This window comes from Xenopus laevis, chromosome 8S (assembly GCF_017654675.1).
Source record: "Xenopus laevis strain J_2021 chromosome 8S, Xenopus_laevis_v10.1, whole genome shotgun sequence".
NCBI classification, from domain to species: domain Eukaryota; kingdom Metazoa; phylum Chordata; class Amphibia; order Anura; family Pipidae; genus Xenopus; species Xenopus laevis.
In genome coordinates this window covers 3610995-3632757 of record NC_054386.1, presented here as the reverse complement: position 1 = coordinate 3632757, position 21763 = coordinate 3610995, and the positions used below count along the sequence as shown (strand labels likewise).

General features: G+C 39.6%; 1 protein-coding gene across 5 annotated transcripts in view; it reads left to right on the top strand.

Annotated features, from left to right (window-relative positions):
• The first annotated feature begins 2191 nt into the window (after window positions 1–2191).
• The window catches only part of znf106.S (zinc finger protein 106 S homeolog), a 39308-nt gene continuing 19736 nt past the window's right edge, over window positions 2192–21763 (top strand). The window contains exons 1-6 of one of the 5 annotated variants that reach the window (XM_041574357.1): window positions 2192–2283; window positions 6152–6231; window positions 8568–8652; window positions 10074–10135; window positions 12565–12759; window positions 17515–19716. In XM_041574357.1, the coding sequence (XP_041430291.1) occupies window positions 8599–8652; window positions 10074–10135; window positions 12565–12759; window positions 17515–19716 (2513 nt within the window). In that variant the 5' untranslated portion in view covers window positions 2192–2283; window positions 6152–6231; window positions 8568–8598. Of the gene's footprint in view, window positions 2421–6151; window positions 6244–8567; window positions 8653–10073; window positions 10136–12564; window positions 12760–17514; window positions 19717–21763 lie in introns of all 5 variants that reach the window. The other 4 variants (XM_018232218.2, XM_041574358.1, XM_018232217.2 and 1 more) reach the window with 4 other exon arrangements.

Genomic DNA, 21763 nt, shown 5'->3' with positions numbered 1-21763 from the left:
TTTTCCTTTTCTGTTGCCGGAGAGCAAACCTTTTTCTGCCTACCTTTTTCCTCTGCAGACAAAGTAACAAACTATGCTCTCCACATTTTGCCAGCATTACAAAAATCACCAAAAATATTACTTACCAAGTGTATCTGTTTCCATTCAGTATACTGTGAGCAAAACCTTAGCACAGGGTGTATGCAATGTAATGAAAATATCATGTACTGTTGCCTGCAACAGTTAAGATGGTGCATTTGCTTAAGAACCTCTACTATAGTTTATATAAACAAGCTGCTGTGTAGCCAAGGGGGCAGCCATTCAAGCACAGGATACACAGTAGATAACAGATAAGTACTACTATAGTTTATATAAACAAGCTGCTGTGTAGCCATGGGGGCAGCCATTCAAGCACAGGATACACAGTAGATAACAGATAAGTACTACTATAGTTTATATAAACAAGCTGCTGTGTAGCCATGGGGGCAGCCATTCAAGCACAGGATACACAGTAGATAACAGATAAGTACTACTATAGTTTATATAAACAAGCTGCTGTGTAGCCATGGGGGCAGCCATTCAAGCACAGGATACACAGTAGATAACAGATAAGTACTACTATAGTTTATATAAACAAGCTGCTGTGTAGCCATGGGGGCAGCCATTCAAGCACAGGATACACAGTAGATAACAGATAAGTACTACTATAGTTTATATAAACAAGCTGCTGTGTAGCCATGGGGGCAGCCATTCAAGCACAGGATACACAGTAGATAACAGATAAGTACTACTATAGTTTATATAAACAAGCTGCTGTGTAGCCATGGGGGCAGCCATTCAAGCACAGGATACACAGTAGATAACAGATAAGTACTACTATAGTTTATATAAACAAGCTGCTGTGTAGAGATGGGGGCGGCCATTCAAGCACAGGATACACAGTAGATAACAGATATATTTTGAAGAATCCCATTGTATATTACAGAGCTTATCTGTTTTCAGTCGTGTATCCTGTGCCTTTTCTCCTTTTTCAGCTTTGAATCAGTTATCTACTGTGTATCCTGTACTTGAGTGGCTGCCCCCATGGCTACACAGCAGCTTGTTTATATAAACTATAGTAGTACTTATCTGTTATCTACTGTGTATCCCGTGCTTGAATGGCTGCCCCCATGGCTACACAGCAGCTTGTTTATATAAACTATAGTAGTACTTATCTGTTATCTACTGTGTATCCTGTGCTTGAATGGCTGCCCCCATGGCTACACAGCAGCTTGTTTATATAAACTATAGTAGCACTTATCTGTTATCTACTGTGTATCCTGTGCTTGAATGGCTGCCCCCATGGCTACACAGCAGCTTGTTTATATAAACTATAGTAGTACTTATCTGTTATATACTGTGTATCCTGTGCTTGAATGGCTGCCCCCATGGCTACACAGCAGCTTGTTTATATAAACTATAGTAGTACTTATCTGTTATCTACTGTGTATCCTGTGCTTGAATGGCTGCCCCCATGGCTACACAGCAGCTTGTTTATATAAACTATAGTAGTACTTATCTGTTATCTACTGTGTATCCTGTGCTTGAATGGCTGCCCCCATGGCTACACAGCAGCTTGTTTATATAAACTATAGTAGTACTTATCTGTTATCTACTGTGTATCCTGTGCTTGAATGGCTGCCCCCATGGCTACACAGCAGCTTGTTTATATAAACTATAGTAGTACTTATCTGTTATCTACTGTGTATCCTGTGCTTGAATGGCTGCCCCCATGGCTACACAGCAGCTTGTTTATATAAACTATAGTAGTGTTTCTGAATCAAACACTCCATTTTAACCATTGCAAGGCAACAACACATTATATTGTCATTCCTATAAAGCACTTTCATTTTATTTTGGTGTTTCTGTTTCTTTGAACAAAGTATTGACTTGTGTGTCCAGATAAATGACCTGTGATTAAGATATTATATAAGCCTTAAAGGTTTCACAACATGTGTGTGATTGTTACTGTAACATAATGTTCAATCAATGTGGCTTCAACAAAAACGAAATTATGTGTAAAAAAAACTCTTCCTTTTTTTGTCCATGTTCTGAAAAGGCCCTGGATGAGGCAGGGACTAATAGTAACCGAGAAAAACCAGAATGTGACTGTGAAACTCACTAAGAGCTTCCCACTGTGTAACCCCGAGTTACGGCGTCTTTCCGCTCGTGTTACGTCACTGCGCTTACGTGTAGTCCTGACGCCAGTCTCGCGCGATGAGACTCGTGATTTGTGGGAGACGGGAAGTTGCGATCCTGCCGCAGGTAATAGTTTTGCGGGAGGTTTAAGTAGCGATTGTTGTGCTGCGTTAGAGAAAGCGAGATTGTTGGGAAATATCAAAGCGGTGTAGGGGAAAGGACATGCAGTTACCATAGCAACTGCCCTCCCTCTGTAAATCCAAGTAAGTGCAACATTGCCGGGCACTTCTGTCACCCAAATACCCAAAGGTTCCCGGGACAACTGCCCAATGGCGGCCTGACCCCCAGTCAGCTGACAAATACTCAGTGTTTCATTTGCCTAAATCTTACTTTGTTTTCTTTTTGTTTACTGAACGTCAAGTGCCTGTTGTTATTAGGGTCAGTTCACACCTGGAGATTCGGGGAGATTTTGTCGCCTGGCGACTAACCGCCTCGTCTTCTGAGCGACAATCTCACCGAACTGCCTCGGCGTGTTTTCCCATAGGCAGTAATGAAAAGACGCCTTCGCTAAAGCACACGTGCCCATGCGTTTTCCTTAGTCAGAGGCAACTTCGGGCGACTATGGAAAACGCATCGCTGCGTGTGCTTAAGGGTCAGGCCACACTGGGCGTTTTGGGGAGATTTGGTCACCTGGCAACTAATCGCCTCGTTTTTGCAGCGACCAAACGCCTTCCCTGACTCTGCACCGGCTTAAAATGAAACTAAATGCCGGAGCTAATCACACGGGGCAGTTTGTTTTCGGAAGTTCGGGTGACTTCGGAAAACGAATCGCCGCGTGTGATTAGCCACGGCGTTTTTTTTTTTTTTTCATTTTAGCCGGCGCAGAGTGGACTTACCCTTAGCGCAGGCGACTTTTCATTATAGCCTACTGGAAAACACGCTGAGGCAGAGATTGTCGCTCAGAAGATGAGACGATTAGTCGCCTGGCGACAAAAAAATCTCCCCGAATCTCCTCGTGTGAACTTAAACTTAAACAGAGTCATTGGGGCAGATTTACTAACGGGCAAATTGTCGCCAGCGACCGCTTCGCACGCTTCACACCACTTCACCAGGCACAAATTCGTTACTGTTATGTTAATTCACTAATATGACAAGTTGCGTACTGATTGCCGAACGCTGGCGACTTTTTCAAAACCGGCCAAGAGGCACTTCATAATTAACCCAAACATCGCACAATAATTGCAGTGAAGAAAAAAAAAAAGTCTAAAAATTAAATTAATATATGTGAAAAATTCACTGTTTCGCAAATTTTTCCATGAAGCAAAATGGGACCAGAGGCGAAACGACAGAGGGGGGCCCAGGAGGTATAGGGGGCCCCAATTCATATATAATTTCAATAAATATTGGTAAAATTGAACCTCTAGCCAGCAGATTTTTGCCCCAAAATTGTCTGAAATTGAGGAAAGTCACCAGAAAATGCGAGAATGCTTTTGGTACAGAACAGAACCTAAAGTCTGGTAACTCCCGACTTCTACACAAGTCAGTCCCATTGCATGCTGGGTATTGTAGTCTTTCAATAAACCAGGCAGTAGGCAAATTGTTCAACAAAAAACTACATTACCCAACATGCATTGGGAAACGCAGGCTTGGCATATTAGGGCAAGAAAAAACTTTGGCTGGTTTCCAAAGTACAAACCAGCCAAAGACTCAAAAAGTAGCCCAAATCCGTACCTTGGCTAGTTTGTACTTTCATAGACCCACCTGGGATTAGAATTAGTAGCCCAATTTGGCTGGAAAACCGCCAACCTGGCAACCCTATAAGGAACCTTAATAAAGACAAAAGAGATCAGATAATGACCTAGACATGAGCCCACTGTAAAATGAATGTTCCATGGCCCTCAAATGTCTGACGAAAAATGTTAAACCAAAAAAGTTTAATTTAGGATTTTTGCAGGCAATCCCGCTTAAAAAAAGGACAAGTCTCCAGCCTTTTTTGAACTTTAATGTATTTTCAGCAGACAGGATATGATGTAAGTGACAGAAGATTGAGGAAGATGAAGCTTCATTTTAGCACTTCCCCTGGTCTGAGGTGGCAAAGTCAACTCTAGCGAAAGACGTAACGTTCAGTAAAATCCGCACTTTAGTGAATTTGCGGAATAACGACCATTCGCCACAGCAAGTGAACGTTAGCGTTGGTCTCTTTCGCTAGCCAACTGTCATCTGCGCCTGAATTGCCGATGTCTCTGCGGATGTGATTTCTGGCGAAAAGTCTCTAGTGTTAGCCACTTTGCCCTTTAGTAAATCTGCCCCTTTGTGTTGCCTTATGTAAATAAAGATTCGTTTTTGTACTCAGATTTGTTACAGCAGATAATGTAAGCATCAGTTGTGAAAGAAAAGGGCATTTGTACAAAATGTCCATGATCTCTGTGAGATTAGCTTTCTGAATATGTTGACATTTATCCGTTTCCTTTTTGATACTGTAAGTTTTTTTGTAACCCCCCCCCCAAAAAAAACACCCAAGGTTATATTTCATTGTGGTTATGCAGAAAAGCTCGTCACCCACTTTCACAGCAATATTTTATTGTATGCCAATGTAAATATATATATATATATATATATATATAATATACGTCACGTCACGTCACGTTGGCTGTATGTGCTCACATTAAAGGGATCCTGTCATCGGAAAAAATGTTTTTTCTCAAAATGAATCAGTTAATAGTGCTGCTCCAGCAGAATTCTGCACTGAAATCCATTTCTCAAAAGAGCAAACAGATTTTTTTATATTCAATTTTGAAATCTGACATGGGGCTAGACATATTGTCAATTTCCCAGCTGCCCCCAGTCATGTGACTTGTGCTCTGATAAACTTCAATCACTCTTAACTCCTGTACTGCAAGTTAGAGTGATATCACCCCCTCCTTTTTTCCCCCAGCAGCCAAACAAAAGAACAATGGGAAGGTAACCAGATAGCAACTCCCTAACACAAGATAACAGCTGCCTGGTAGATCTAAGAACAACACTCAATAGTAAAATCCAGGTCCCACTGAGACACATTCAGTTACATTGAGAAGGAAAAACAGCAGCCTGCCAGAAAGCATTTCTCTCCTATAGTGCAGGCACAAGTCACATGACCAGGGGCAGCTGGGAAATTGACAATATGTCTAGCCCCATGTCAGATTTCAAAATTGAATATAAAAAAATCTGTTTGCTCTTTTGAGAAATGGATTTCAGTGCAGAATTCTGCTGGAGCAGCACTATTAACTGATGTGTTTTGAAAAAAACATGTTTTCTGATGACAGGATCCCTTTAAGTTGAATGCTCTAAGGTGGGGGTCCACAACCTTTTTAACCAATGAGCCATATTCAAATGTAAAACTAGGGAGCAACATAGGCATGAAAATGTTCCTTTGTGGTGCCTAATAAGGGCTGTGATTGGCTATTTGGTAGCCCCTATATAGCAGTACAACTGGTTTTTACGCAAGCAAAACTTTCCTCCAAACCAGGAATTAAAAAAATAAGCTGCTTTGGGGCAACTGGGAGCAACATCCAAGGGGTTGGTGACCAACATGTTGTTTACAAGCCACTGGTTGGGGATCACTACTATAAAGAATCAAGTATTTTCTGCATCCACATGTTCCACGTTTCTAACTTATCATCTATAGCCAAATGATGGGCAACATTTGCATATAGAAATGTGATGCGTTTTATTCTTCTATTCGTTTGGTTTTACCACACGAGTTTACTGTTCCAAATAGAAATAAAAAGGTGCGATCCACTTAGCACAGTAGAAAAAGTTTATAGGTTGCTCCTTAGAAAACATATATCCACCATGTAGCATTGAACTCGCATGAATTGTGCGACATTTCCAGCTGATGAAAAAAAAAAAATGCCCAAGAACTCTAAAGCAAATAGGAAAGAAATCAAGGCTTACCGGTATATTTTTCATTGTTTTGCATAGGAATTTGATCTGTTCTCTGCCTTTTTCTTTACAGTGGAAAAAAGGCAAAACGCGTGAGTCTTCTGATTGTGTTTCCATCATGTAGCAGTGATGCAGTCGGACGTGGAAAGAGCAGTGCGTTGACAAGTGAGAGCTAAAAAAAACGTCTAGCCCACAACGTTGTTCCCTTCAGCTGCTGCTTTATATAGTAGGAATGTGTGAGGCAGTGATCTGTCTGTGAAATAGCTGGACTCATATTTGCTTTCTTCTCTATCTGTGACCTCTCGAATGTGGTCTTGTGAATAAAAATCCTGTAACTGTTCTCCCTCCTTTAAAGTTTTGGCATAGAGCAAGACAACCACATTCTTATATATTCCTGACAGCTTTTCAAATTTATTTGATTATACACAGTCCCATTGGCAGAAAATATATGTATCATATAACAGGTCGTTTTGAATTTTAAACTTTAACTGGGTTATGGTTGCTACATATATATTCATTTGCAAACAACGTCCGTTTTATTTTGCTTTTAAGATTACTAATCACTAAGGGGCCCATTTACTTAGCTCAAGGGAAGGAATAGAGGAAAAAAAAATTCAAATTTCGAATGTTTTTTTTTTGGCTACTTCGACCATCAAATGGGCTACTTAGACCTTCGACTACGACTTCGAATCGAACGATTCGAACTAAAAATCGTATAACAATTCGACCATTCGATAGTCGAAGTACTTTCTCTTTAAAAAAAAACTTCGACCCCCTCGTTCGCCACCTAAAACCTACCGAAGTCAATGTTAGCCTATGGGGAAGGTCCCCATAGGCTTTGCTATCTTTTTTTGGTCGAAGAAAAATCGTGCGATCGATGGATCGAACGAATTGCGGTAAATCCTTCAACTTCGATATTCGAAGTTGAAGGATTTCAATTCGGCAGTCGAATATTGAGGGTTAATTAACCCTCGATATTCGACCTTAAAGGCATCCTGTCATCGGAAAACATGTTTTTTTCAAAACGCATCGGTTAATAGTGCTACTCCAGCAGAATTCTGCACTGAAATCCATTTCTCAAAAGAGCAAACAGATTTTTTTATATTCAATTTTGAAATCTGACATGGGGCTAGACATTTTGTCAATTTCCCAGCTGCCCCCAGTCATGTGATTTGTGCCTGCACTTTAGGAGAGAAATGCTTTCTGGCAGGCTGCTGTTTTTCCTTCTCAATGTAACTGAATGTGTCTCAGTGGGACATGGGTTTTTACTATTGAGTGCTGTTCTTAGATCTACCAGGCAGCTGTTATCTTGTGTTAAGGAGCTGTTATCTGGTTACCTTCCCATTGTTCTTTTGTTTAGCTGCTGGGGGGAAAAAGGGAGGGGGTGATATCACTCCAACTTGCAGTACAGCAGTAAAGAGTGATTGAAGTTTATCAGAGCACAAGTCACATGACTTGGGGCAGCTGGGAAATTGACAATATGTCTAGCCCCATGTCAGATTTCAAAATTGAATATAAAAAAATCTGTTTGCTTTTTTGAGAAATGGATTTCAGTGCAGAATTCTGCCGGAGCAGCACTATTAACTGATTCATTTTGAGAATTTTTTTTTCCCCATGACAGTATCCCAGTAAATTCTCCCCTAACTGTTTCTGCAAAAGTTTTTTTTAATTTTGCCTGGACCCTAATAAGGAATATGGGACAAACCAAATTTTGTGGCATTATTTGCATATTCTCCGACTCCATTTATAGAAAAACAGCGGTTCAAAAATTTCATTAAGTTTAGCTTTACTAGTTGATACTCTTTTTGGTTATTTTGATATCAACTGTAGCTGCTTGTGTATTTTTATTACTAGTTCCCAAGCAGCTCTGTGTTTACGGAGCCGTTTAGCTTTCCCATTCCTGAATATTGTGTATCATTGGTCTAATGTACCATAAAACTATAACTTTATACACTAGTGGTAAAACATATTAGAAATGTTTCATAAATGTATTGGTACATAAAGATGAATGATTGTGTATTTATTTAATATTAAAGTTTCTCCTATAAATTCTCCTAGCAACTTGTACTAAATTTGACCTTCCTGCTGTATAAAAACTATATATACAGTAAATGAGAGCTAGCTCAAGCATACGTAAGCTGCCATTGAAAACAGGAGCATGTTTGTATGTAGTTTGCTCTTAAGTTCTTGCAGTTGGCAGAGACATTAGCATTTTAATGTGCATTCAAAGTGCGCTTATCGTGATCAAAATATATGATATATTGTGAAGAAATATTGAAGGCATTTCCTCTTTTTTGCTATTACGTAAACAGATATTGCAACAGATTAAAAAAAAATAAAAACATTCTAGACTGTTTGAGCAGACGCTTTCATAAATGGCAGGAGTGGGCGGCCTGGGGCCCTACAAGTGTTGTTAAAGTACAACTTCCCGCATCCCTCCTTAGTAGCTGCTATTTATACAGATATGTATTTTTTTTTTCTATTGACAGTTATGGCTTGAGTTTCTTCTGAGTAGACACAATGGTGCGGGAACGAAAATGCATCTTGTGCCACATTGCTTACAGTTCCAAAAAGGTAATGTATATGGGGGATAAAGGTAAAAGTACGTGGTGTATGACTGGCTACTCAGTATTCAAGGAAGTCACTTTAGCCTTGTGTACCACCCCCCCTCCTTTTTGCACTTTAATTATATAGTTGCTAGGGTATGTACAAAAAACTTTCCCTACAGTAAAGGCTATGGTAACATGATGTCTGTTCTCATGAATTTCTTAAAGGAACAGTTCCGTTTAAAAATAATACTGGATAAATAGATAGCATGTGCAAAATAAAAGATATTTCTAATATAGTTAGCCAAAAATGTATATGTATAAAGCCTAGAGTGACTGGATATCTAACATAACAGAGCAGAACACTACTTCCTGTTAATCAGCTCTCTAACTCTGAGTTAGTCAGTGACTGTAAGGGGGGCCACATGGGACATAACTGTTCAGTGGGTTTGCAATTGATCCTCAGCATTCAGCTCAGATTAAAAAACAAACCGTTCTGACCCATGTGGGCCCCCATCAAGTCACTGATTGGTGACTGCCTGATAACCAATCGGTGGAAACCAAGAGAGCTGAAAAGCAGGAAGTAGTGTTCTGGCTATTATATTACAAACCCAGTCATTCCAGCCTATATACATTACATTTTTGGCTAACTAACTATATTAGAAATATTTTTTATTTTGCACGGCCTATCTGTTTACCCAGTTTTTATTTTTATACTGAACAATTCCTTTAAAATCTGCGTCATCCATAGGATAAGAATTCAATTTTTGCCATGGAAACCCAACAAGCCAGCTAAATATACTTATGCAAAGGACACACTAAGTTATAGGCCTTCTGTGAATCCAAAGTGATTAATAAAATAAAATAAAAGTACCCTCAGTTGTTATTGTTAAAGGGCTGGTTCACCTTTAAGTTAACTTTTATTATGTTATAGAATGGCCAATTCTAAACAACTTTTCAATTGGTTTTCATTATTTATTTTTATATTTATTTGCCTTTTTCTTCGTTCTCTTTGCAGCTTTAAAATGGGCGTTGCTGACTCCCTTAAAAACAAATGCTCTGTAAGGCTACAAATGTATTTTTATTGCTACTTTTTATTACTGATCCTTCTATTCAGCCCTTCTCCTATTCATATTCCAGTTTCTTATTCAAATCAATGCATGGTTGCTAGGGTAATTTGCACCCTAGTTACCACATTGGTTAAGGTGCAAACTGAAGAACCTAAATAACTCAAAAACCTTCAATAATAAAAAATGAAAACAAATTGCAAATTGTCTCAGAAAATCACTCTCTACGTCATACTAAAAGTTATCTCAAAGGTGAACAACCCCTTTATTATGCAGTTCCACGTTATCTTGACAAAGGCATAATCTAGCTGTAAGTCAGTATATCTGAATATAGTAAAAGCCACTGTAAGCTGTCTTCACTCCATCATTATTATACTTTTAGGAAATGGACGAGCACATGCGGAGCATGTTGCATCACCGGGAGCTGGAGAACTTAAGGGGCAGGTAAGCTAAATTTAGTATGAACATACAAGATGTTTTTACTGAAGTATTTATTGGAACACTCCCAATTTAAGTAGGTGGGTTTCAGGGCTTTGTGCAGACTTGTACAAAACGGCAGTGTTGAGCTATCTATATGTTATGTTTTAGCATGTACAAAGCGACTGGAGCCAGTCATACAACAGCTGCTTTATCCTGAGCAACTGATCATGTTTCTCTGTTTCTTTAGATACTTCATGTCTACCGTTTTTATAAAAAACCTGACTGTATGCAGTGAAATTCCCCCTTCGTTTTACTTGCTCTGACTGCTGCTGATAGAAACGGTCCCTAACTGCTCTGCAGGGAAAGGATCATTCTTTCAAACAACCGGGGAGCCCCCGCCTTACTTCCCAAACCTCAAGCAGCTTTGTTTGTTTCCCGTAGAGCAGCCGGCAACTGTGAAGAGATTTGTATCCACAGACCCAGTGCAGTCTGTATATTCTGATTATTAATCAGTCTTGCTGTATCGGCTTCTGGCAGATATTATTTGACTTGTTCTGTTTTGATCATTTTGATGATCCCTAAGCAGCCCAGACCACACTGAGCATGTGCACAGTCTTGGTCTTGCATAGATGTTTAACAAAGTTACAAGATGAAGACCCCCCTGCGGCCAACTTTGAAAGCATAAATAATTTTTTTATTAGGCTTCTGGTGCAGTAAATTCATTTTTATATTTAGTATACAAAATACAGCATTTCTAGCCTTTTTCTATTTTAGACTTTAGTTCCACTTTAATAATAATGTGTGCCATTGCAACTTTCTTGAAATGTGTAAAATTTTAGGTTAGAGAAAGAAACCCCACCAAATAGTTATTATTATATCGATACCAAGTTAATTAAACCCATAAATTAGAAGACTCATGTAGTTGATGATGATAGTGATAATTATATTATTATCACTATCATCATCAACTACTTTAGTCTTCTAATTTATGGCTTTAATTAACTCGGTATCGATATAGTAATAACTATATGGTGGGGTTTCTTTCTCTAATCTAAATGTTTAACCCTCATCTGACCTCGTCAGACCTCAACCTATAGTTAAGGTTAAAGGGGAAGGAAACCTAGTTGGCGGAAAACCCCTCCCCCCGTGTGTTGCCCACCCTCCCTCCTCCCGCCTGGCCTACCCGTCCCGCTGGGCAAATGCCCCTAACTTGTTACTTACCCTTCTGCGCAGGTCCAGTCCAGGGAGTTCACAGACAACATCTTCTTCCACGCGATCTTCTTCCTGCTTTGAACGGCGTTTTGGCGCATGCGCAGTAGGAGCATTTCGTCGGTACGGATCTACTGCGCATGCGCCAAAAGTCACGAAGTACTTTTGTCGCATGCGCAGTAGATCGTACCAGCGAAATGCTCCTACTGCGCATGCGCCGGTCAAAGCAGGAAGAAGATCACGTGGAAGAAGATGTCGTCTGTGAACTCCCTGGACTGGACCTGCGCAGAAGGGTAAGTAACAAGTTAGGGGCATTTGCCCAGCGGGACGGGTAGGCCAGGGGGGAGGAAGGAGGAGGGAGGGTGGGCAACAGACAGGAGGGGGGGAGGGTTTTGCGCCAACTAGGTTTCCTCCCCCTTTAAATAAGAATTATATACAGTATATATACATAAGGGTATACCAATTTGTGCTCTTATTTCTTGAAATGTTTGTCATCATAAGATATTGCATGCAACACAGAAAAGTGTAATATTTCATAATCTTCAGCACTTGGGATTTTGTGGACTGATGCAGCCGTTTGTGATTCTGTGCAGCTGCTAACGTCCACCCACTGACTATATCTTCTGTAGCATAATGCATATCTTGTATATCTCTATATATCATATCTCTAGGCACCCTCCTCTCATCATACCCTGTCAAGCTGCAGTTTTGACATTCTCTAGCCCGTGTCTCAGCTGTCCGGGGTCATGTTACTCTCCTACAATTTGCTGCGGTCCCATCCTCCATATGCCTTTTGTGAGCTTGTAGGGGAGTGTTTGGATGCAGGGAATAAAAGTAGAAACTGTCACCAAGCTGCTCGCAGTAACTGGCACCATGAATGGGCTTCAGAGCTGTAACTAGCTGTGTAAGCCCCAGCCTCCCCTCCACTATGCTGTATATCCTCTGAGGGACAGATTTTAGTACAACAATTAAAGAAGAATTCTTACTTTTTTTGGTTGTTTTAAAAAAGCTTTATGCCTCTTGATTGTTGGAGAAAAATCTATCCTGGTTTAAAGGTTTTATTTGTTTTTATATGAACTGATACAGTTCACCATAAGTATCTACTGACTAAACTCTCTCTGGGCCTTAAGTTTCTAAATATTTTTTAAGGAGACCTTCCCTCAGAGGAAACACAGCATAGCCTGTTTTTTTCCAACAATGCCAATTGGAAGAATTGAGTCCCCTCCTTCTGCCTCTTTCCCCAGAGACTGCAACCATAAGTGCTGTGTCTGCCAGGTAACTGTGGTGGGTCTTTCAGCATATGCCAAGCACATATCTAGTCAGCTGCACAAGGATAATGTTCATGCCCAAGATAAAAAGAAACAAAAGGAGCAGGCTGAGGAACAATATTTTGACAAGGAACTCATCAAGCTAATAAAGCAAAGGAACAAGCAAAACAGGTAAGTTATGACTGTATTTTGGTTTTTATGCTTAGAATTTTCATGGTCGTACTGTCTGAGGTGTTGGCTATTTCATCCTCAGTAGACCTCTTTAGCAACCAACAGGATGATTGCTCAAAGGGATTATTCACCTTCCAAACACTTTTGTAGTTCAGTTATTTTCAGATTGTTCACCAGAAATAGACACTTTTTTAAAGTTGCTTTTCATTTTATTTTTACCATTTGCCCAAGATTAAAGCTTCAGGTTTTAAAGGAACAGTAACACCAAAAAATGAAAGTGCTTTAACGTAATGAAATTATAATGTAGTTTGCCCTGCACTGGTAAAACTGATCTGTTTGCTTCAGAAACACTACTATAGTTCATATAAACAAGCTGCTATGGAGCAATGGCGGAAATTGAAAAACGGCTATATGGCACAGGTTAACTAATGGATAAAAGATAACACCATTAGACAGAGCTTATTTGCTATCTGCTATGTAACCTGACCCTTTTCTCCTTTGAATGGCTGCCCCCATGGCTACACAGCAGCTTGTTTATATAAACTATAGTAGTACTTATCTGTTATCTACTGTGTATCCTGTGCTTGAATGGCTGCCCCCATGGCTACACAGCAGCTTGTTTATATAAACTATAGTAGTACTTATCTGTTATCTACTGTGTATCCTGTGCTTGAATGGCTGCCCCCATGGCTACACAGCAGCTTGTTTATATAAACTATAGTAGTACTTATCTGTTATCTACTGTGTATCCTGTGCTTGAATGGCTGCCCCCATGGCTACACAGCAGCTTATTTGTATAAACAATAGTAGTACTTATCTGTTATCTACTGTGTATCTGTGCTTGAATGGCTGTCCCCATGGCTACACAGCAGCTTGTTTATATAAACAATAGTAGTGTTTCTGAAGCAAATACACCAGTTTTACCAGTGCAGGGCAACACTGCATTATATTTTCATTACTTTAAAACATTTTTATTTTTTGACGTTACTGTTCCTTTAATGTTCCTGTCTGGTGTTTCAGTCTGGCAGCTCAGTGATCATATAAGTGATGTGCGGGCTGACCCGGGACCCCTAAGGACCAGTAACATCAAAATTATTTTAAAAAGAATTAGATAGTATACCATGAAAAAAAAACACCAAGACAAATTTAACTTTAAAATCACACAGCCTTTATTAGTAAATAACTTACTGAAACTCTGGTTGCGTTCCTCTTCAGAAAAGGCGACACAGCGACGATCCATCATGCGATGCTAGATTTCTCTTCCTTGGCTATCTCCTATAAGGAAGGCAGGGAGGAGAAATCGAGTGCAGCACAATGGATCGCCGAATCGCCTTTTCTGAAGAGGAGTGCAAGCGGAGTTTTGGTAAGTTATTTCTTAATAAAGGCTGTGCGATTTTAAAGTTTAGTTTGTCTTGGTGTTTTTTTTTTTTTTTTCATGGTATACTAACATTATTTAAAAAAATGTTTTGATGTTACTGGTCCTTTAAATCAATGGCAGGAGGTCCTCTTATTTTATGTTAAAGGAAGGACTATGTCATAATGGTGGGAATAAATTGGAAACCTAGTAGTGAAGAAAAAAAGGGCTGTAAAAAATGTGAAATAGAAATCTGCAAACACATTTATATGCATATACTTTAGCCCAGAGATGTTATTGTCACACAGCTATGCACGAATTTCATGAAAGCAGTCCTCCTCCTAATTGTTAACAGTTAACTAGACCACTTGAAGCCTGAACTTTCCATAAATGTTTACATTTACTCATCCTGATACATTCTTGCCATTCACTGGTTACCGGTAATCTGTAGGATTCAATAATGGTGTCCTATTTCACCAGCTGGTTACTAGAAATCACCGTGCATGCGTTGGCTATATAACCTACTATGTTTTAAAGTACATTTGTGGCATCTTGTCTCAAAACACCTGATAATATAATAAAATACACTAAATCAAATGTAAAATAGATTGTTCGTTTAACTATATTTGTTCACTTTCATATTTTTGCGATTGAGTAATAACCCTTATAATAATCATATGAAGATCAGGTTGTCAAGTGATGTTTCTAATGAACACATTTATATGACTGCACACTGGGTTACCTTTTATAATGCTTCTACTAAATTGTATGAGAGGAAACTTTCTGAAGTCCAACCAACCTTTTAGTATACTGATGGTCTTGTCAAGGTCAGAGAATCATTTCTGGACCTTCAACCAAATTTGCAGCTAATATCTGACAGTAGTAACAGATCACCTTACACAGCCATAAAAAAACCCGGGGCTTCCAAACTTTTTTTTACCCGTGAGCCACAATCAAATGTAGATAAAAATTGGGGAGCAACACAAGTAGGAAACAATTTCCTGAGAGTGCCAAATAATTGCTGTGATTGATTATTTGGTAGCCCCTATGTGGACTGGTAGCCTACAGGAGACTCTGTTTGGCAGTACATCTGGTTTTCATGTAACCAAAACTTACCTCCAAGCCTGGAATTCAAAAATAAACATCTGCTTTGAGGCCACTGAGAGCAACATCCATGCGGTTGGTGAGCAACTGGTTGAAGATCATTGCTATAGGGCAGGGATCCCCAACCTTTAGAACCCGAGAGCAACATTCAGAAGTAAAAGGAGTTGAGGAGCAACACCAGCATGAAAAAAGTTCCTGGGGTGCCAAATAAGCACTGTGATTGGCCATTTAGTAGCCCCTATGTAGATTGTCAACCTACATTGAGGTTCTGTTTGGCAGTGAACCTGGTTTTTATGCAGCCAAAACTTGCCTCCATGACAGAAATTCAAAAATAAGCTCCTGCTTTGAGGACACTGAGAGCAACATCCAGGGGGTTGGAGAGCAACATGTTGCTCAGGAGCTACTGGTTGGGGATCACTGCTATAGGGTATGCTTTCCGACTGACTTAGTGGACAGAGAGCATACAAGTTAAGACACGTGGAATATCTGTCTTTATTTTGCCAAATGTTCAGGAAAACTACAGGAACTACAGGAAGTGATGCGAAGCTATGACCCCTTTTCACTTCCTCATGCACTGACTGATTATATAATAACGTATACGGGCAGCAGAGATCATTAGAAGTTAATTGTTGCAGGTTATAGTCTACGGATGTGCGATTCAAATCCAGTAAGCTGAAAAAGTCCTTTATGAAAATATTGTAAGGCTAAGTATACATGGTTTATGTGCTGCTAAGGCTAATGCCACACAAGGGCAGATTTTAGCCTGCAGAGAATCAGCCCCTATACTGGCATACACGTCCTTCTTTCAGCTCGGGTGCTGGCACATGTGACTGATTTAGCTGCCGAAAACATCTAAGTGTGTCCACAACCGAGCCAATGTAATGGTTCTGGGTCCAGATGAATAAGGAAGCAGATTGTTTATTTAAGGGGAAAAAAATCGAAACCTTATAACCACAGGAAAACAGCTGCATTTTTATACAATCTATATATACTCTGTCTCAGTATGGAGTATGTGTGGCTTTTATGGTAAGTTGTGTGCCTGGAGAACAGCTGCTCAGGTACAGTAGGGGTATATTTTGGGTTGAAATAGGGCCTGCAATTGCTACCGGATGAAAGTGATACTACACCCCCGACATAGAAGAGGTGCTGGCCATGATGTTTTTTCTCTTTGTGGCACACATAGATGATAGCTGATAAGATAACTTGCTATGTCTATAGGTCACCTCTCTACATTATGGTCTATGAAGGTGGTTATACCTGATGGAATAAACAATGAATTTGCCCTAAATTAATAGTCTTGTTTTTTTTTAGGAATGTGTTATTTTAATTTATTTTTTTAATTGTACTGTGATATGTTGGCAGATATTTAATTTGTTTTTAATAAGGGATGCACCTAATTCACTTTTTCATCTTTCATGCAAGATTTGGCAGGAATTCTAAACTGAATCTGAACTCTATTTTGTTTATGCAAATTAGCGTAAGCAAGGGGGAAAAATCTGCATGCTTGCACTTTTCACTTTCCTTAATCATGTGACCTAAAGGCACATGATTTTGGTTCAGTTAAAGAAGGAAAGGTTTCATACACTTGGGGGTGCCAAATGTTCGGCACCTCCAAGTGATTGTATTTACTTACCTGAAACCCTGTGCTCGTGCTCCTATCAGCAGAAAACTGCACCGGCCCAGGGTTATACCAGTGAGCACCATGGAGCGATCTTCTTCCATCTTCCTCCTTCTTCGTCCGGCTGCAGTAGAACAAAAAGCCAAACTTTAACTATAAAGTCGGCTATTTTGTTCAACTGCGCATGCTTTTTTCCCAGGAAATTCCAAGAAAGTAGAAGCCAGAAGAGAATCGCTCTGTGGTGTTCACTTGTAGAGGCCCAACCACTTTGGACAGGACATAGACAACTTTTGACAGTTCTTGTGTCATTTAAAGGTAAAAGTAAATGCTTTGAATGAGGGCCATTAAACATTTGGCACAGTTTCTGTTAGCCTTTATTTATATAATGGTTGCCCTGGTTGGAGAATCTTTGACTTTAAAGATGTAAATATAATAAGGACCAACAGACTTGTCACTTGGTAGCCCACTCTCCCTCTGTCCATCACCCCCTGATATACATCTGTATATATCTGCTTCGATATTTTCTCTTATTGTTTTGATTTTCCTTTTGTTAAACTGCAAAAATGTATAAAAAAAAAAATGTTGCATATCTTCCAACATCTGGAGAGCCGCTGAAGGAATTTTGACAGCCATTCTGATATGTATTCTGATTCTCTGATATGTATTCCTTTTTTCATAGACAAGAAGAAGCTTCCAGCTTATCTAAAGGGCAAACGCCTGATGGCAAACAGCAAAGACAAGATAACCGTGTCTCGTTCAATGATCTGGGTGCACAAGCATGGCATCGCTGTGATTCAAAACAGAAAAGCTGGCAGTGGCAAAATGAATGCTTTGCCGATAATAGGCAAGACAAGTTCTTGCATCCTGCCTTGACTGTTGATCCTAACATGCATCTTGGTGGTCCTAGGGAAAAAGCAAGTTGGAATATGAATGGTCCATTGAATCACCGTTTGATCCATAGTCAGAATGGGGTCTCTTGGCACTCAAATGCAGAGGGCTCACCATCTCACCATCAAGGTACAGAAGGAAATGTTCACTGGTATCCAGAAGGTAATGGAAACTTTCCAAACCAGCCTCCTATGAACTGTGGTGGAAACTGGGCAAATAATCACTATAGTAGCAACAACTGGAAATTTGGGGGTGCTACTGGACAGAATATGCCTTTAGAAAACTGTGATTCCACTCAAGATAATGATTCAGGTTGCAAAACAAGATCCCTCTGTAAAAAAAAAGATAAAAGTGGAGCCCGCCATTCAGACCTCCAATCGGACCGTCAATCAGACCGGCATTTAGACCACAAATCGGACCGCTGTTCAGACCGCAAATCGGGCCGCAAGTCGGACCGCCAATTGGGCCGCAAGTCGGACCGCCAATCGGACTGCAAATCGGACCGCAAAATGGGCCGCAAATCGGACCACCAATCAGCTGCTCAACCAGCTCGTCAAGCTCAAAATGCAAATAAAGTGTCTTCACAAGATGCCAACGATTTCACCAGTGACACAGTCCCTGATAACAGTCTTTTTGGGTTTACAGTATCTGATAAATCTTCTAAATCAAAGCCAGCACTTTGTACTTTGAAGAATAATGGTCTTTCTGAAGACAAACCACTGAGATGGGCTCCATATCCACCACAAAAGGGCACCGAGACTCTGCAGCAATTGCCAAAAGGTTTAGAAGCTAATTTGCCTTTCCAGTTTTCAGAAGTGAGTAATTCAGATGCAAATACAGACAAAGTAGATAACTCCGCAAAACCCCAAACTGGAGAAGATCAAGCTAAGTCAGATACTTATGTTGATGGATCTTATAGCAAGAAGACTGACCAAGCTGGTCTAAAATGTACTAGAATGCCATCTCTAAAATCACCACTACGCTTTGTTCCAGATTTTAAATCTAGTTTAAAGAAGGATGGAAAAAATACTTTGAAAATAGCAAAACTTCTTTTCCCTATAAGTTTTGAAGAGCGACAGAGCAGGCTGAGTGCACTAAGTTTAGAAACCAGGTCCACTTTCAAATTGCAGAACTCTTCTAAGATCCAAAAGAACAATCAATGTACCCAAGAAAGCAGGGGAAAAGAACCAGTTGAAACACTTGGTGAAGTTTTGCAGAAAGCAAAAGAATTACTGCGGAATAGTCAGGCAGTTCAGAGTCATTATTTTTCTCCGCCCAGGAATGATTTAATGGACCAAAGCTTAACAGCTAATATATCAAATGATCCCCAAAAAGCAAGCAATGTTTCTGAAGATAAATTGGGAAATGGTTGTCATAAGCAGAATTCTTCAAATAAAGGTACAATATTAGACAACAAACAACCATGTGATCGTGTTCTGGTTTATGATGGCAATAGTAAAAAAGCTGAAAGCACTTCAAGAAATGTAACAAAAACCTTGGACATGTGCACCAAATCAGATCCTAATACATTTTCTGTTGAACCAAATATTGATAGCTTCAAGCCACAGTACATGCCATGCCCTGAGGAAGAAGATGGCAACAATTACTTTACTTATCAGTGTCAAGACAGCAACGATGTTGAAAGTTTTGAAAATGTTGCTGACCTTGAGCTACAGAAAGGTGCTGGTAATTCATCAGGTCCACGATTACCCGAGTTAAGCAAGCTTGGACTTCCTGCTTCATTTCAGAGGGATCTTACTAGACATATTAGTTCTCGAACCAAAACAGGGTCACATCTTCCCGAGCCCAATCTTCATAATGCTCGTCGGATTAGAAATGTGAGCGGTCATCGAAAAAGTGAGACAGACAAAGATTCAGGACTAAAACCAACTCTAAGACAAATTCTGAATGCTTCAAGGAGGGGTATAAATTGGGAACAGGTCATGGAACATGTAACCAAGAAAAAGCAGGAACTAGGCAAAGGTTTACCAAGGTTTGTTCTTATACTCTTTAAAAGTGTAATATCTCTGATTGCAGAGCCTTTTTTTTTTTTTTTTTTTTCTTACAGGTATGGGACCAGAATGCTCAGGAACTGGGGTTTTCCCAAAATGGGCTTTTTTCCATAATTTAGATCTCTATTCCTTAAAGGATCTTGTCATCGGAAAACATGTTTTTTTCAAAACGCATCAGTTAATAGTGTTACACCAGCAGAATTCTGCACTGAAATCCATTTCTCAAAAGAGCAAACAGATTTTTTTATATTCAGTTTTGAAATCTGACATGGGGCTAGACATTTTGTCAATTTCCCAGCTGCCCCCGGTCATGTGACTTGTGCCTGCACTTTAGGTGAGAAATGATTTCTGGCAGGCTGCTGTTTTTCCTTCTCAATGTAACTGAATGTGTCTCAGTGGGACATGTATTTTTAATATTGAGTGTTGTTCTTAGATCTACCAGGCAGCTGTTATCTTGTGTTAGGGAGCTGTTATCTGGTTACCTTCCCATTGTTCTTTTGTTTGGCTGCTGGGGGGAAAAAAGGAGGGGGTTATATCACTCCAACTTGCAGTACAGCAGTAAAGGGTGATTGAAGTTTATCAGAGCACAAGTCACATGACTTGGGGCAGCTGGGAAATTGACAATATGTCTAGCCCCATGTCAGATTTCCAAATTGAATATAAAAAAATCTGTTTGCTCTTTTGAGAAATGGATTTCAGTGCAGAATTCTGCTGGAGCAGCACTATTAACTGATTCATTTTGAAAAATGTTTTTTTCCCATGACAGTATCCCTTTAAGTCTGCTAAACAAAAAACTCATAAGTAAACATTAATTAAACCCATTAGGGTTGCTTTGTCTCCAATAATGATTTATTATATCTTAGTTTGAATCAAATACAAGGTACTGTTTTATTATTACAGAGGAAAATGAAATAATTTGATTAAAATGGGGTCTATGGGGGATGGACATCCCCTAATTGAGGATATTGGATAACTGATTCCATAATTGTACTGTGCTTTATGAAATCTTATCTTTGGACTAAGAATAATAATCTTAAAATTAAATATAGCTTCTCAAGTCAAGGTTTTAACATGGGCCAGAATATCGTTTTACCCTGTACCCCATATACAAGAAAAGTGTATTCTTGTATAACAAGCAAGCAATTCTACTCTTTCAGGCAGTTCTATGTAAGTTAATAGGGACTCTCAAAATCAACTTGCGTGCAACTCTGCTGCAAAGTCGTCTGTCCTTAGTAAGCAAAAATCTTCATCAGTTAAAGGAGAAGGAAAGGTTAAAACTAAGTAAGCATTATTAGAAATATACCAGTAAACCCCCAAAGTAATGCTGCTCTGAGCCCCCTGTCAAAAGGAACACTGCATTTCTTTCCTTCTATTGTGTACTCATGGGCTTCTGTATCAGACTTCCTGCCTTCAGATTAAACCTCATTGCCCTGGGCGTGAGCATGCTCAGTTTGCTGCTCTCCACCCCCTCCCTTCTCTACTGTAATCTGAGCACAGAGCAGGGAGAGACTCAGGCAGGAAGTGATGTCACACCACATTAATACTGCAGCTCCTATCCTAAACAAACAGAGAGTTTCTAGAGCTTTTTACTCAGGTATGGTAAAACATTCTACAGAATAAATATAGCATTCTAGCTTGCACTATGGCAGCTAATCTATTGGCAATAAAATGCCTCCTTAGCTTTCCTTCTCCTTTAAAGAGGGTCACGACATAATACTTTTTATTGGCTTGTTTTTCTGCTTTGGCATTTCACTCTCAGGTTATATTCTTGTTTTGCTTTCAGTTATAGTTTATGATATGTCAGTAAAGCTTGCTGATTTTTATTATACAAATATAATACGCAAAAGCCTTGACTATCATGTAAATTATATCCTTTTAAACGGTGAGTTCTGATGTCATCAGTTATAAACGGTGAGTTCTGATGTCATTTCTGTCACATGACTCACTGAAACTTGTGTATTATAATAAATAAAGTACCCCCAGTTGCAAAATATGAGGATATTAGAAGTTACCTCGGGGTTCCATGAC